This window comes from Fundulus heteroclitus, chromosome 7 (assembly GCF_011125445.2).
Source record: "Fundulus heteroclitus isolate FHET01 chromosome 7, MU-UCD_Fhet_4.1, whole genome shotgun sequence".
NCBI classification, from domain to species: Eukaryota; Metazoa; Chordata; class Actinopteri; order Cyprinodontiformes; family Fundulidae; genus Fundulus; species Fundulus heteroclitus.
In genome coordinates this window covers 21,849,979-21,867,445 of record NC_046367.1, presented here as the reverse complement: position 1 = coordinate 21,867,445, position 17,467 = coordinate 21,849,979, and the positions used below count along the sequence as shown (strand labels likewise).

Here is a 17,467-nt window from a genome sequence, read left to right as displayed (position 1 = left end):
AGGCGGACTGACCCATAGATGTCCGACTCTTTTAATCCTACAGTTCCCACTAGCTCCAGCTCTTGTCCTGATTCCTTCATTGGCATACTTTAGAACAATTTACACATTACTTCAGGGGCAAGACCATTAAGGCATTTAAAAATACCTTTTAAAAATGAGAAATTTATAAAATGTTCTGAAACATCCATGTGATACGGCTAGCTTAGCATGTAACACCGTTACGTCCTCGGTCTAATTTCAGTGTAATTTTGACAACTTTCAGCATAATGGGTCGTAACGCTGAAATTCAGTGGCCAGAACCTTCCCGGTTGGAGTCGCTGGCTTGTTATGCTAATTTACACTCCATTCAACCTTCTTTGTAATTAGAAATCTATATAAGATTAAAAGTAAGTTAGAAATAGGGGTATTACTTCAAAGATCACCTAGGGATGTAGTTCTTAGCAGTATTTATTTATTTATTTATTTAAAGAAAAGCAGGTTTGTTAGGAAGAATAGAATATGGAACGTCTGATCAATACTCCAATCTAGAGGGTGGCGGTAATGCACCTTAAATTCTTTGCCAACCACCATAAAAAGACAAGAAGAAGAACCTCCCAGGTATGTTCCGCATTATCCAGCCAGTTGTGAATGCAGCTGTGTAATTGAATAAGTGTGCTTACCAGATTAAATGTCAGTATTTAGTCTTGGATTGTGTGAAATAAATTTCTAAATAAATGTGTATAGTCTGGTGCGACTTATATGTTTTTTTTTTTTTTTCTCTTTATAATGCATTTTTTGATTGAAGCAACTTATATTACAGAGCGTCTTATTGTCCGAAAAGTATGGCAGTTCCTCTCTGAGATGTTCAAACTTCAAGGCTTTAATATACCTACATTCTATGTTTGTTGTACTTTTGGTAGATGGTACTTGTACTGTATGCTCTACCTCCTGGTTCCAACGTCGACTATGTCAGCGTAGAATTGAATCAGCAAACCTCATGGACAGCTGATCAGTCAACAGCTGTGCTGATCCGTATGAAATCTGTTTGTCTACACAGCAAGGTCACACTGAGTGATATTAGCAAAGGTTGAACAAAACAAGTCTAATGAGCTGCCGAAGAAAAGGGAGATCTCTTAGTTTTTGTCATATTGTCTTTACACACACACACACACATTGTATTCTTTAGAATAGAATAGAATGTTTATATAGAAATCTTTTTTAATATGTCCATCTGTTGGGAAATTATATTCTTTCAGCACTAAAGCAATATACAAAAGGAAATAAAGTGGCTATGGACAATAAAAAAAAGTAACAATGCGACTAAAGATTGAGAAATATGCAATTATGTCATGTGCATCTAAGCAACTATGCAGAAATGATCAAATAGTAAATGGAGATCCTAATTATACTTTCCTGGTTTGTAGACACTATGTAACTATGACTATGTTGAAAAATAAACATCTGTGCAAAGATTATGTAGAATGCAAAAAATGGGACCCAATCAGAACACTTGCAGTTTATCAATTACAACAGTGTCTGTGTGTGTGTTATGACACAAACGTGTGTGTCATAATTTTGAATGATAGTCATGATCTATGCGTGTGATATTCGAAATGTATAAGAAGAGTGACATCTGGTGGATAAAAGTCGAACGGCACAGAGAAATTGCACATAGAGTTTAGGTCGCAAATTTTTTAAAATCTTCAGACTTTTTTTCTAAGATCCACCTTTCAGTGTTGCGTTACGGGCGAAATGCTTTCGCTAAATGTGTTCGTCTACATGTAAATCTAGCACGCATTCCCCCGGAACTCTTTTCCCTGACGCAATTCCGTACACGGAACTGGATATGGGTTGCGCCATTGATGCTAACCTCTGTAGCTATCCCTACTGGTTGTAGGTGTCATTCAGTTGTCTCTCTGCATTCATTATAAACTCGTTAACCGATGCAGAGCTAAATGACAGCCACTGCGCCCCCTCTGCGCCACTGTTTTGTAAACAATTCATTCAGCCGAGGCGCAACAATGAGAGAAGGGTGAGTAGCTGGCTACTTAGTCCACCCTTTGGTGACAGCTAGGTGGCTAACTTCAAAAGCTACATCTAGCCATGCTAACAGCCAGGGGTAGCAATAGATAGCCAAGTTGTTAGCATCTTTGGCACTGGGACCGACTCGTTTGCATGTAAGGTAACATTGCCGATGGGGTTGAGGTGATATTTGATGACACCACCGTCCTTACTTATTCGGCAGCTCCTTGTGAAAGACCTGAAACACGACTTAGCGATTACTTCCGTTGCCGTTTTGACGTTAGGTACCAGGGAGGACGTCTAGCTGCAGTAAGGCTTTATATTTCCCCAGACTGACTGCAAGCCTTTACCGATTGTGCCGTGCGGGTGCGGTTTAGACAGTTTCTCTTCTCGTATTGCTCCTTTGTCTCTACATAATGGGGTTATTTTATCGCCGTGCCTCGTTTTTGGGAATCTTTTTTTCAATGTCTGTTAATTTTATATATTTATGAAAAAATATCCAAAAGACAGACTCTGCTTGTGACAGATGAGGATGTAGTTTGTGCTGTGGAAATGTTTTAATACGTATTTAATATTTTTCCGGCGTGTATTTAAACATAAATATTGATTGATGGCACCAACCCTGAAACCCAACAGCGGTGTGTCTGTGAAGGCATCACACAATATGTGCCCCATGAGTTTTAATACAGCTTAATCCTTGACTCCGCTCCAGCTGTCTGAATCTTTCCATATGTGCTTCAAGTTTCATTTTGTTGTGCATCCAGCTTTCTTTGTAGAGATCAGGATTTTGACTCTTGTTTCTCATGCATAGTATTAAGGGCTGCTCCATACCTGAATACGTTGAATTGTGACGACAACAGTAATGCTGTTTAACCTGCATTTTCATCACTTTTTTTAAAAAAGATAATGTTTCTTCATAATGACCCAATAATGTCTGTAATTCAATACATTGTGCAACCCTAATTATTAAACAAATATCTTATTGCTTTACTAGATTTGCAGATTAAAATCTGTTTTTAAAATGTTTTCTTTTGTTTTTCTGTTGTAAATATTTTTAATAAATAACCTCCTCACATAAATAGCAGTTTTACTTTCAAATAGGCTTTAGTCCCAAATAATAAAGATGCCTGCTACTTTATATGCAAATATTTTTTTACAACATACATTTAGTATTCTTTTCTGTCTTAACAGGTTTATTTAATATTATTCCCCCTTCCCTGATTCTCTCCTGGACTTTGTCTTTTTGCAGATTGTGCATTTTGTGACCCAGCTCTTGTGCAGCCATGGAGAAGCCCTGGAGGCTGTGGGGGGCGATGGAGCGATGCACCCTCACTCTGGTGTCCTGGTCCTGGGGGGCCTGCCGAGTTTCCCTCCTGGCTCTCATCCTCACCTTCCACCTCTACGGAGGCTTTTTCCTCCTTGCTCTCATCCTCGCCTCTGTAGCAGGCATCCTCTACAAGTTTCAGGATGTGCTTCTCTACTTTCCCGACCAGCCTTCCTCCTCTCGCCTGTATGTTCCGATGCCAACAGGAATCCCGCATGAGAATGTTTACATTCGCACCAAGGACGGTGTGAAGCTGAACCTCATCCTTCTTCGTTACACAGGAGGGGATTCGTCTTCTGGCGTCACCTCCAACAATCAGAGCAGCCCCACATCCTGTGCTCCTCCCACGATCCTTTATTTCCACGGTAACGCAGGTAATATTGGTCACAGGGTGCCAAACGCCCTTCTAATGCTGGTCAATCTAAAAGCAAACGTGGTGCTTGTTGATTACCGCGGCTATGGAAAAAGCGAGGGAGAGCCATGTGAAGACGGGCTGTACCTGGATGCCGAAGCGACGCTGGACTATGTCATGACCCGCCCGGACCTGGACAAAACAAAAGTGGTACTCTTCGGTCGCTCATTAGGAGGCGCTGTGGCTGTGCGTCTGGCATCAGTCAACCCCCACCGTGTCGCGGCCATCATCGTTGAAAACACCTTCCTCAGCATCCCTCACATGGCTTCAACACTCTTCTCCTTCTTGCCAATGCGCCTGCTGCCCCTCTGGTGCTATAAGAATCAGTTTCTGTCCTATCGACAGGTGGCGCTGTGCCGCATGCCTTCGCTGTTTGTGTCGGGTCTGTCGGACCAGCTCATCCCGCCGGTGATGATGAAGCAGCTGTACGAGCTGTCCCCTGCACGGACTAAGCGGCTGGCAATCTTCCCGGAGGGCACGCACAACGACACGTGGCAGTGTCAGGGCTACTTCGCTGCTTTGGAGCAGTTCATGAAAGACCTGCTGAAGAGCCACGCCCACGAGGAAAGTGCTCAGCCCTCAGCCAGCGTCACCATTATCTGATAAAACAGTCCGGACTGGATCAAAAGAGCTAATTCACCGAACTTAATAGATTTTTTTTTTTTTTGGGAATGAATGTACATTTTTTTTAATGCATTTGTGTTTTTGTTTTTATTTCACTCTTTCTACTTTTCTGTAAATTTGATATGCTAAAATATTTTCACTATTTCAAGGGTGGAGGCGATGGTAAGATCTCCCTGGGATTTTTTTTTTTTTTTTTTTTCTGTTCTGTTTCAGATATGACAGCATGCGTCTCTGACTTTTCTATGATTGAAGCCGGAGCAGCATAGTTGCTAACGTCACATGATGTGCTGAAACCACAGAAGAGTTTTTCCAGTGCCGGTGTGTTGACATTTCTACGAATCAGCTGATCGTGTTTTAACAGAAAATTGACCATTAACAACCCACCGGTGGTAGTATCAAAACACAAATGACAAAAACACAAATGTGTCTAATTTTGTAAATTAGGGTGCCGTGTGGAGGTATGATGTAAATATATTTGTTAATCAACTGCACTTTCTGTTCGGATTTACCTAAAACTTTCTTTGTGTGGGCTGACATGAGGAGTATGAGGATGTACCCTCCCTTGTTGTTCTCGTGTGTGCAGCAGCTTGGCATGTCACCACACACTCCTGATAAATATTTATGCGCATCTTCAGATTTGGCCTGCCACATTAAAATAAAGAGAAGCGGCTACATATCTATCATTAGCTGGCATTGAAGAAGTGCCGAGTAATGTAAAGCGAGCCCATTTCCTGTCAAACTGCTTCTTGATTTGAGATGAGAAGCTGCTGTTTTCTCAAGTCCTGTCAAAATACAGACGCATCTAAATGATTTAGAATGCAATTAAAAGTTTAATTTGGCTTTCAAAAGTCAAAATCATGTATATCTATTATATAACAGTACTTTTATTTGAGTTGTTTTTATTTCTCCTAATTTAGTTGTGTATGGCTTACAGCTAATTTAAACTTTAAAGTTGTTTTCTCAGAAAATGAGAACTTTACAAAAGACTAATAAAATGGGGAAAACAACAGATCACTGAAAGTGTCCATGTACTGTAGCATGTATGCTCTCAGTACTTAGTTGGGCCTTCTTTTGCATGAATTAGTGCAGCATGGCATGAAGGTGATGATCTTGTGGCTCTGCTGAGGTGTTACGAAGCCCAGGTTGCTTTAATAGCAGCCTTCAGCCCTTCTGCATGGTTAGTCCTGGTGTCTCATCTTCCTTTGTATAATAATCTGTTGAATATCTGTGTGGTTTAGGTCATTCAGTAGCCTGACAACCACAGTCATGCCATTGTCATTAAATGAGCTACTTTAGACAAATCTAGACAGGTGTCAAGTCCTGCTGGAAAATGAAATCAGTAGCTCTGTGAAGCTTTTTAGCATGAGGAAGTAAGAAGTACTTTAAAATTTCCAATTAAACATCTGTGCTCGACCAACCACCAGTAGATAACATGTTTCCATAAATCATCACAGACTGAAAACCTCACTCTGAACCTCTAGTAAATTGGATTCTGTACCTCTCCACTCTTCATCCAGACTCAGGAACGTTATTTTCCAGATGAAGTGCAAATTTTTCTTTCATCCAGTGGGGCGGGGGGCTTTGTACCACTGAAAGCCAGGCCCATCTGTTTTCATCTTAGCCCGGGTAAGATGATTCTGGCATCTTGTTCAGGAGTGAGCGAACACAACCAACGCAAAACTTGTAGGCCCTGTCCTCGATGCGTCTTCAGGCCCTGCCTCAAACAGCAGTCCAAACTTTGTGAATCACCTCCAGAGTTCTTCCTTCCTCTCAACTTTCAGTGTATATGACTGGATACTGCCCTCTGTGAGACAATGTCTTTAGGAAAGACGCTTTGCGTGCTAGCATCCTTCTGGACAGTGTTAAAGACTGCTGGACAGCAGTCAGAAGTCCCCATATGTCATAACATACAACTCCTCTATTAAAAGTTGCCTTTTATTGGTCTTGAGTGAAACAATTGTTTTCTGAGAAGATTCATTTGGAGTTTTTAAAAGCTGTGAGCCATAGTCCTCAGAAGTGAATGCTTAAAATTAATCACTTTGTTTCACATTTTGGATTCAATTATGGAAAGAACTCGTTTTTTCTTTAGAAAATATTCAGATGTGCTGAGATGCGCCCGTACACCTAGCCCACGGAGGAGTTGTAAAAATGAGTTTTAGTCGATACGCAGCAGGTAACGCGTTGCTTTGCTTTCTGTGGTTTGAAGCAGATTTGATTTCTATGGTAATCCTCTTGGCCCGTATGGGGATTAGGTCACTTAAGTCAATCTTTTGGAGATGATTAGTTACAAAATAACCAGATATTTTTATTTACACGTTGTGGTGAAACAATGAAATGAGTCATCCACATTGAAGAATAATGAAACACCCTGTTAGTGTTCCAGTCTGCTGCAGATCATTGACCAACTGCAACAGGCTAGATTTTAGCAGAAGAATCCTAAGAACTATGTTTCCGTTTTAATTTCTGTTTCGCTACGTTTATTTTTCTTTTAAACAGACTGGCCAGTTCAGCTGGGGGTTTCCAGTAATCAACCACGTTCTTTCCCCTTAAACCATACCAAGTATATGCTGCAGTGTTTTTCTTGTAATAAAGTGTGTTCATGGGGGGTCAGCCCCATTCAGCACTGGAAATAAAGTCTGAGCGTTTTTAGTCTAATGTTGTGATTATTTATGATCTATTATCCTTTGCATTTTAATTGTTAATTGAAGGATCCCCCCCGCTGCTGTGGCAAAATGGCTTCTCTCTCTTGGGGAGGACTTTTAATGAGCTAATTAACCTTTCCTTCGTGTCTTCCACAGGATGGGGCTAAAACCTGAAGATTAAAATGCTATTATCCACTGTTGCTTTCTGAATGCAGGACACTGTACTGCAGTGGTTGGAAAGCCATTTAAATACTTTAAATAGTGCTCGGCCATAGTGGGTAAAAAAAGTGGGGAGAAAAAAAAAGTGACGGGAGCTAAACCTGCGTCTTTTGATGCAATTCCAACTTGAAAATGATCTGCAGGCCGCTATGAATGTAAGGTGGCGGTCTTAAAATAAAATGCATTGTAAGGGATTGTGTAATGGCCGTCCTTCCTCCCAATTCAATGACTTCTTACCACTGGTTGCACTAAACGGTTTTAGGCGTTTTTGTATTATAATAAATCGGCATACTGATTTTGCGCAGTCTTTAGCTCCGTGAACATACACTCATTTCCCATCAGCTTTGTTTCAAATGTTTCTGCTGATTGTTACATGTTTTCCTTCATGAAAACATGCAGGAACATGTCTCTCTCATTTGTTGTGTCATCTTCTGCTTTAAAGCTACTTTCATGAGTATAAGGCTGAGTTTATGTCGTAGCCAGATATAGCTTTCTTAACAAACAATACAATACTACTGAATGTCTTTTCATTTCTTTTATAGGTGTGCAAAGCCACTTTGGGGGGTATTTTTCTATTTTCGCCTGGCTGTGAAGCGATCAGATGATTGCTGTTGGAAAATGTTGACATGATTTGAGATTTTAAGAGTTGATTTTGCAAGCTGGCATGTGTTTACATTGAGTCTTGGCAAGCTTCCTGAATGAACGTGCACAGTGTTGAAATAGTTTGTTTACACGCACCTTGACTTTAAACCACTTTAAAGAACCATTGATGAGACATGTGAATGAGCTGGTTTTTAGCGTTGGAGAAAAGCCGTCGCTTGGACTGACTTTCCATTTCAGAGCCATGCATCTTTTCTATTTCTTTTAACTTCTTTTGTAAGCACACATTTTCACTTTCTATTTTCTGTATTGTAACACGCAATAAATTGATACAGTAAAATCATCTTTCGATTCATGTGTGGTTATTTCTTCTATGTTAGAAACGCATTTCTGTCTAACAGATTCTCTTTTATGAAATACTTTCCTACAGCTCTGAGCAGCTTTCCTGTCCCAGCTGAAAATAGCTTTCCCACACCATGATGCAGCCACCACCATGTGTCACTGTGGGGTGAGAGTTATGTGTTACTTTATGTTGGTCTATCACAGAAACCCCCAATAAAAAATGCATAAAAAAATTCAAGAGTATGAATAACGTTGAGGTTCATCCCCACAGCAGGACTACTATTTACCCTTTCTACAATGAGTTCTGTCACAAAAAGCATTTTGCATGCCGGCCATAAGGTCAAATTTTAGTCTAAACTGGATGAAATAATCAAGGACATCACTTTGAAGTAAAAGCCACAAACTGAGTATTAGAAAACGCATACCTCTCTCTCCAGTGCTAACTACACCCTGAAGTAAACTGCTAAATCTGTATGACCTTCATTTACATTCAGTTTTTCACCCTCAACTGAAATGACCCACATTTCTGGTTCTTCCGAAAAAAAAAAAAACGAAACTTGAACTCATCTAACCCCAGAACATATGCTGTCATTTCTTACAGATGACCTTTTGCCCCGGGCGCTATAGCGTATTTATGCATAGCATTCACCAATAACTTCCTCATTATATAGTCTGTAACAGTTTTTAAAGCACTCCCAAACTATAGGGGCCTTTTTGATCATGGTGGTATGACCAACGTGAAAGTTTGATGGTAATATTTCTGGTCTTGGCCTATTGAACCTTTTCAGTTTATCACATTGCTACCACAGACTTCAATGTATTTCATTGTGATTCTGTGTAACAGAACAAAAAAGTTGGGAAGTGGAGGAAATTTTAACAAATAAAAATTTTAAGATTTCATGAGCATTGCTATTCAACCCTTTTTACTCTTTTACCCTGAATAAAAGCATTTCCTCAGGTTAACTCAGCAGCTGTAATTAATTTAAAAATGTAACTCACTGAAGGTCTTTGAAAGACCTTCAAAAAATATTTTCAAACAAGTCATCCGTGACTCTCCAGTGGGATTTGGCAGAATGTGGTCAGCTGTGAATCATTCTTGCCGGGGAGAAAAAAAAACAGATTTTCCTTATTCCTGTTTTCATTGTGCAATCCTAAACATTACTTTCATACAAAGTGTACTTTGACTTGATTGTTAAATCTGGCAGAATAAGATTGTTTTACGTTTTCTTAACGTACTTTGAGTTTGACTTTGTCTTTTTTGAGCAGCCTGTGTGCTTTATTACATAGTGTCCTTCTCAGGACTCAAGAATAAAGAAGAAGAAGAATTAAAAAGGAATTTTGCAACGAGTTGGGACTTTGTAAATAGGCAGAAGTGAATTGTGCTGCATAAAAAAAAATGTTTTTATAAGTATTCAGAGCTTGTGTTTATGAAAGACAAGTCATTTCAAGTCATTGAAAAAAACGTCTTTCTCAGAAACTGATATTAAATTAACTTTGAAGAAACGCCGTTCATAGTCAAGGTGACTTGTCTCTGCTTCACATTTTTATTCTCGGAATTAAAGTTTGTTTTGACGTGTTATGTTGCTGTTTGAAGATGAAGCAAGTTTTGCACTTCCTCATTTCAGTCTGTGACGATTTTAGTCATCGTTAATGTTTTCCACAGTGTTAATTAGCTTTAGATAATTATATACAATTGACAGATCTGCTCTAATTATATCAATCACCCTTACTATTTGCTGGCATGAGTTAGTTGTTTGGTTAGGGAGCAAAAGCGAGTTTAGTAACAATCCAGAGAAAAAAGTTAAGAGAATTTGCACGCTGCTGGTCAAGCAGGAAACTGGGGTGGTTTTTTCAGCGGAACAACAGAGGGGAAGCTGCTTTTTTTTTTTTTTTGTACTGCGTAGTCTCTCAGACTAAACAAGATCCAGCAACTGAAAGAAAACAAGAGTTAAGGAAGTCAGGATTAAAGGAAACAAATCTCAGTGTAGCTTAAGGCTCCTGAGAAAACTTGATTGGAGAAGAAAACATCCACCTTTCTCCACCCGTGTCTGTCAGCAGAGAAAACGCTTCGGAGTGACTCGTGGGACCGGTCATGCTGCCAGTGTGAGCTTTCTGGGGTGTCGATGTTCCCCAAGATGGCAGTTTTAGCCGATGTAAAGCCAGGAACCAGACAGGATCTGCGTGAAGGAAGGCTTTCTTGGCCAATTTTCCTGCTCACACTTGCTGCTGTCGCCTCCTCCTGTCTGTCGGCTCTCTCCTTGTACCAGTTAGTGGATCTGAGAGCTGAAGTAGAGGGGCTCAAATCAGACATCAGCCGCAGGACAGAAGAGGGGCAAAAGGTCAGCCACAGAGGTCAGGTGAGTAACGGTCATTAGCGGTTTCAGCTAGCAGCCGATTGCAGTATTGTTGTATTTCACAGCATTTCTAAGGACAGTATCGTGTGTGTGCAGACTGAAAACATCCATGGAAGGGAAAATATCCAAGGGTCTCAACGTGATTTCAATCAAATAAGAAAAAGAAGAACAATACAGGAAGCAGAAATGGAAGGTAAGGCCGAGATAGCGTTTGAAGTTCTGTGACATGTGCAAACCATTGCAGAAACTTTATTATTTATTGTTTTATTTGAATGATTTCTAATCCGGCTTCCTCCCACAGTCCAAAAACATGACTGTTAGGTTAAATGGTCTCTCTAAATTCTCCTTAGGTGTGAGTGTGTGTGAGAATGGTTGTTTGTCCTGTCTGTCTCTGTGTTGCCCTGCGATAGACTGGCGACCTGTCCAGGTTGTACTCCGCCTCTCGCCCATTGACAGCTGGAGATAGGCACCAGCACCCCTCGCTACCCTCACAAGGGATTGACGTGTTAAGAAAATAGATGGATGAGATGGATGATTTTCTTAAGGTTAATTTCCAGTGTTGTCAAGGTCCGTTTGTATTTTTTCAAAATTATTTTAAAGGCGTTAACAGTCTGCTTTTAGATCTGTAAGACAAGAAGCAGTTGTTCCAAATATCTATTACACACATGAACAACAGGTATATCAACACAGAATGACCAATCAATCTGTTAGATATACTTGCAGTTAATGTTGATGTTGTGAATTTGATTTTAATAGTAGTCAACAAAATATACTTATTTTTATCACTACACTAAAAAGCTGTTTGTTTGCTTTATCTTATTGCCTCCCAAACTTGCATACAAAAGAAAAATGGATGTCATTTTCGTAATTTCAATAAAAACGTCTGGATTTATCCATTTAGACATGAGGGTAGAATGAGCCTAGATCCCCTATCAGGTTTTGGAGTGTGCACGTTTGTTTTAGCATATGTCAAAACAAAAGTAGAGGAAAGTCAAACCATGTCAGAGAATTATCAGTGTATGACCATAGACTGTATTTAACTAATAATATTTCTACATTAATTTGACATGAGAGGTGGACTGGACAAACACTCCACAGCCTTTGAAAAGATTGTGCTATTTCAGTATTTTAGAAATTATGGGAAATTTAATCAGACAGTATTAAAACAGTACCCTTGGTAATTTTGCGGGAAAAAGGGAAATAAACTTTTGGTTTCAGTATTAAGAAATATTTTCGACAGACAGGACTTCTACTGGGCACGGCATTTCTCAGAAAGTTCTTATTCTTAAAATGTGTTCACTGTTTTCAATAACGTGAAGGCTTTCTGGACTTTCGTGCAGAGCGGTCAGTGGCTCTTTTAAGTTAAGTTAGTCTACAATATGTCGCCAAAAGTATTTTCCTCATCCATTCAGTTGAATTTAGAAGTTCCAATCACTTTAATAGCTACGGGTATAAAAAAATAATATCAAGCCCTTTTCCTTGCAGACAGCTTTGACAAACATTTATGAAAGAAACGGGTTGCTCTAAGGAGTTCATTGAATTCCAATATGATACCATGATCAATGTGTAGACTATGCAATAGGTCCAGATGTCAAATATCCTTACTACTACATGGTAGTAGTATAGGAAAGTGACTGGGAATGACAGAAACGCACCCAAAGTAGTAAACCTCATCCAATCATAGAAAGGGTTAGCAGATCATGATGCCCACATTGCACATAGGTCACCAATGTTCTACTGAGTCAATAGCTGAAGACCCCCAAACGTCTAACATCCTAAAAACGTGCATTAAAACAGGAATGACAAAAAAAGGTAAACCAGACCCAGGATCAGGTGGGTTGAGTTAGTATCTACATCAGTTACAGTTTTACACCTTAAAATATATATCAGGATTAATACATAACAAATATTTGGCGTGTGTTGATTGAAAAAAATATCTCAAATATTATAAAGATGAAAAATGGCTTGTTTTCGAGGCAGTAGTTAGTTTTTCCCATATTTTCCCATAATCCGAGTTTCTGAAAAAAGAAAAATAATAATGGGCAACAAGAAATGAATGAGCTGCATACTGATGGGTTGGTTTTACGGTAGCACTGTAATTCTGTTTCCATAAGTATAATGTTGATTTCATGTTTATTTGGAAGACATGCAGTAAAGGACTAAGGCCTCCGTACATTGACCATGCTCACTACCCCTGTGCTATCGGAGCATGCCTGATTTCACATTCATTTATCTACTTTAGTATATGTTCCCAAATCAAGGATAATAGATAGACACGTTTTAAATTCATTTGTAAAGGGATATTAAAACTGACACAGTTCTTCTGTATTTTATACCAGGTTCTCAGTCCTGCCTGCATCTTTTGGCAAACAATAGCAGAAAACCCTTCGGGAAAGGTACACTTTGTCTTACTTTACTTTTATTTGCACTGTCCTCCTTTGTTAATCGTACTTTCCACCCAGAACTAGACATGCTAGAAATGCTCCAGATCAAACTTTATAGAAATATGCTTGTATGTTAGCTGTTGGTGCTTTTTGCCTGTTTTCTAATAAGAGGCTCCATCTTGGACCAGAACTTTCTTCAGGCGTGTACACAGGTGTCCCCTGGCAAGCTGGGCTGAAGAGAGGCTCAGCCCTGGAGGCAGAGGGTGACCGCATCGCAGTCAGGGAAGCTGGTTTCTACTTTGTCTACAGTCAGGTGGGCTTGGCTGTTGTAATTCCAACATTTGTCCACTGGGGGCTGCTGCCACTCTTTTTACAAATAATGCAGCTTCCTTTTCCTCCACTCAAGATGTTTGGAAAAAAAAAAGGAGGTGCTCTGTGTGAGCATAATCTGTATTTAGTGACTAACCTTGGGGAGAGGTCAGACAGAGAGAATGGGATGTAAATTTCGTTTTTTTTATACATGACAAATTAAACCGTAAAACTTTCCTACCTACCTCAAAACCTTTTTTTGTAATGGACTGTGACCCAGTCATTCTGGTTTGCACAGGTCTACTACATGGACAGCACCTTTACAATGGGCCATGTAGTGATACGGCGGAAGACGCAGGTTGTGGGAAACGAGGATCAAGATGTGCATTTGTTCCGCTGCATCCAAAGCATGAACCCTGATTATGCTTTCAACACCTGCTACACGGGAGGTGAGCTTATATCTTCTTGCAGTGCACCATAGGTGTGGTATTTTATATACATTCTGTCTGAAGTTGACATCTGAATCCTGCAGGTGTTGTAAAACTGGAGAAGGGAGACACCTTGGAGCTTCTGATCCCACGGTCCCTGGCCAACATTTCACTGGAAGGAGATTCTACCTTTCTGGGTGCTTTAAAGCTTGCCTAATGTGTATCATCCTGTACCGCAAATGAACAATGACGGTGGAACAAGCCGCCATGTAGTTGGAGAAGAAGGAGAAGTGTAGCACAGCAGTTATGGTAACTTCCATTCGAGCAAAAAAACAGAAAACAGCCACTTCTTTATTGGCCGAAGATTATTTAGCATGTTTCCTATGTCGTACAGTCTGCTCTAATATGAAACAGGCAATGTGCTGAGGCTTCAAAATGTATTTACATCACTGTTCAAGTCAAACATACAGAATTAATGTTGTTTTCCTCATATAATCCCGCACATAGCAAGCAAAACTTGTAAGACTTATTTTTCAGCTCACTTTTTAGGCATTGAAACATTCATAGCATTATCTGACACTTTAAGCAATCTTACCGTGCGCCAAATCATCTTCTGTCTTATTTTTAAAAATGCAGATTTATCATTGTGATGGTCTCATTTAAACAAATCGTTACATATTTAGCTGATGTAAAAGGTTTGACGTAATAAAATGCAAACATGTGCAAATGATAATGTGGGATGAGATTGTTATTCCATTTTTGGCCACAGGAAGTAAAGACGTTTGTGTGTCAGAACAAGGGAGAGACATCAAGATAAGGTGAAGTGGAAACAGTGGAAATCAAGCTTACGAGCATATTTTTAGCTTCAAGAGAAACTGCAGGCGGATGGTGTCAGCAGTTTCAAAGAAGCTGATCAATGACTTTGTCAAGCTGAAGGATTCTGGAAGAAAGTATCCTCTCTCTTTACTGCTTGAAAAACTCAAGTCTATAATAAAGATTCAAAATTAAAAAAAAATCACAATCTCCGCATAAACATTCAGTATATGCCATTAAAAGTGCATTTGGTGTCAAAGGGCTCTTACCAACAGGATCAGTGAGTAGATAGGGTGGAGGTTTAATGATGCCTCCAGCTAACCAGACAAGACAACAATTAGCCTTAAAATAAGCTAACGATGACAACTCTGGGGCTTTTATTTTTTCTTGAAGGACAAAGTTCGTAAAAGTGTCTAAAAAACAGCTCACTATCCCACAATAAAAATTGGCTCAGATACCAATATCAAATCTGATCATTCACAACTTTATTACTGAGACTGTATTGTCATGGAAATATTACAGCTTACATCAAGGCAATGAATAAAAATGTATAACACATAAAATAAATCACAGATTTTTGATCATTTGACCAGTATCCGTTTAATGGGTTATTCCTGGTGACCCGGCTCAGTTTTAAGGTCTTAGGACATTCCACCTAGGAGGTCAGGGTAAACTGCAAGGTTTCTTGTTCGTTGTTGTAAGCAGCTCTGCCTCTGAAACAATTCAACAGCAGGGCTTGTTTAGTTGCATTTAAATCCAATCTAATTTATTTATAAAGCACCGTTAAATAGTGGACCAAAGCGATGTACTTTAAAAGAATAAGCAAAGATAATGATTAAAGTAGAAACAGGCATGACAAAATGTTAAGTACACAACAATGCACACAAAATAACAAAGTCCTGGAAAAAAAGACAACCTGCCTGACACGTAGAGACAATTACTATATTCAAAAACAAATAAAAGAATTTCAAAATCAATTCTGTACCACACAGGGAGCCAGTGAAGAGCAGCCAGCACAGGAGTGGTGTGTTTTCACCTGTGTGATCGAGTTAGAAGACAGACAGCTGCATTGTAGACAAGCTGAAGGCGAAGGAGTGCAGCTTGTCTGAACCCAAAATGTGTGTTACAATATTCAAGGCGTGAATGATGTTTTCAAAATCCTGCTTGGTCAAGATGGTCTAGATTTTGGCAACATGTCGCAGCTGGAAAAAGCTTGATTTTGCTACAGAACTGCCTTTGTGTGTTAAAACCAAGGTCACGAACTAATTACCCTCTCAAAATGGTGACAATTAATTTAAAATATGAAAAGTCAAGAGTCACATGGACCACTAGGCCAGAATAAAATGACCTCAGTCTTTTTATCATTAAAGATCAAAAAAGTAAGGGCCATCCAAGCTAAGGTTAAATGTAGACATTTGAACAAATGAATGAATAGAGTGAGCATCATTTTAGATACATACAGCAAAACAAAGATTTATAAGCATTTTACATTCATACACCAACATGGAGTTGACAGTGTCCTCAAAAATAGTCAGCAAAAGCATGGTCACCAACAAAATTGGCAGAAGCAGACAGCAAGCCACACACAATAGTGCAATACTGCAGATCTGTCACAATACTCAACTCATCACAGGATTCTTCTCCGTGTCTGAATTTGGATTGTTATCAAAACCTTTTTTTAATGCATCAGAAATTCAGGAAAACTTTGTTTTGTTGCGTGAAGACAATATTCATCACGAATCAGTATTTGACAACAACAGTACGTTGCCTTGCAACATTATTTTTGGAAAATAGTGATGCATTCTACAAGTTACCATATTCTTCCTCTTTCCACTGTCCATTAGACCAAGCAGTTTGACAAAGCCCTGCGGGTGGTCACTTCTTCACTTCATCTTTTGCCTTTGTTGTCATGGCTAAACTGGACTAGACCAGAAATCAAAACATAACAACGGAAGAAGAGTCTGTGTGGAGGGTTCATAAGAACTTAATGGATAACGGTAACTTTTAATGGAAGAGTAGTTGAACATAATGAAGCTTAAATATATAGTGGAGAGCAGGTCCTACTCTGAGAAATCAGGGAGCTCCTTTGATGGTCCGGCCGAGCTGTTTACCACAGCAGGCGGCTGAACAAACAGCAATTGAGAAAAAGTGAGAGGAGGAGGGTACGAGAGAAGAAGGGTGCGGAACTCAGATCTACCCCATAAATGTGTCAGGCATGATGCTTCCTTCTCCCCCATTAGGCCAGAAATGTCTTTGTGCGATGCCATGGTTACGCCTTGTGTGTTTGCGGAAGCTGATGTCATTGTTGGGCTCGGCTCTCAAAAGAGAACCCAGCATCTGACCGGGGAATCAGGAAATGAGACCAACTGTGTGTACACATGCTGGCACTGTGTGTAGTTCACACGCTATACGAGGATCCTTCAAATACAAAGAACAGCTGATGTTCCAAAACACCCGTGAAAGAAGTTCGACATTTTAAAAATGTTTTTCTTATTAGCAAAGAAAGTTAGGGGAGACAAGACAACGACACTGTTGTTCCAGCAGGTTCCAATTTATAACAGGCTAGACTATTAGTGGTTCTTAAACAACATATTTACTTTTTATCTTCTAAGGAGGACAGCCTTGGTAAGATGGTTGATGCTTGAAATCTAATCTAACTTGACAATGACCCGAAAAACACATGCAAAACTGAATACCTCTATGAAATATTTGTATGTGGGCTTTGAAACCACCAGCACTACCATCATCCCTGTCCCCAAGAAACTGACTGACCATCACAGGATTTAATGGCTATAGACCTATTGCCGTGATATCTGTGGTCATAAAATCTCTTTTAGTGCCTGGTGCTGAAGCATCTGAAAGACATCAGATGAACCCTTCTGTACCCTTTGCAATTTGCTTACTGGGCAAACAGATCGGCAGAGGATGCTGTCAACCTGGGCCTACACTTCATCCTGCATCTCCTTGACAATCCAGGGTCACACCAGGATCCTGGTTGAAGACTTCGGCTCGGCC

The 17,467-nt window shown here is 39.8% G+C and overlaps 2 protein-coding genes across 6 annotated transcripts; both read left to right on the top strand.

Moving 5' to 3' along the window:
• Positions 1 to 1,840: 1,840 nt before the first annotated feature.
• On the top strand, positions 1,841 to 8,165 carry abhd13 (abhydrolase domain containing 13). 3 transcript variants are annotated; one of them, XM_012875059.3, is made up of 2 exons: positions 1,841 to 2,011; positions 3,251 to 8,165. In XM_012875059.3, exon 2 carries the CDS (start codon positions 3,285 to 3,287, stop codon positions 4,338 to 4,340), a length of 1,056 nt encoding a protein of 351 aa, XP_012730513.2. In that variant the 5' UTR covers positions 1,841 to 2,011; positions 3,251 to 3,284; the 3' UTR covers positions 4,341 to 8,165. The 3 variants fall into 3 exon arrangements, with proteins under 3 accessions (XP_012730513.2, XP_021178508.2, XP_021178507.2); XM_021322833.2 differs by lacking the exon at positions 1,841 to 2,011 and adding an exon at positions 2,022 to 2,156; XM_021322832.2 differs by lacking the exon at positions 1,841 to 2,011 and adding an exon at positions 2,244 to 2,310.
• Positions 8,166 to 10,015: 1,850 nt separating this feature from the next.
• tnfsf13b (TNF superfamily member 13b) lies at positions 10,016 to 14,372 on the top strand. 3 transcript variants are annotated; one of them, XM_021322848.2, is made up of 6 exons: positions 10,016 to 10,521; positions 10,615 to 10,711; positions 12,858 to 12,914; positions 13,103 to 13,215; positions 13,492 to 13,660; positions 13,744 to 14,372. In XM_021322848.2, the coding sequence occupies exons 1-6, from the start codon at positions 10,288 to 10,290 to the stop codon at positions 13,854 to 13,856; spliced, it is 783 nt and encodes a 260-aa protein (XP_021178523.2). In that variant the 5' UTR covers positions 10,016 to 10,287; the 3' UTR covers positions 13,857 to 14,372. The 3 variants fall into 3 exon arrangements, with proteins under 3 accessions (XP_021178523.2, XP_021178522.2, XP_012730561.2); XM_021322847.2 differs by having other exon boundaries at positions 13,091 to 13,215; XM_012875107.3 differs by having other exon boundaries at positions 10,018 to 10,521; positions 13,091 to 13,215; positions 13,510 to 13,660.
• The last annotated feature ends 3,095 nt before the right edge of the window (positions 14,373 to 17,467 follow it).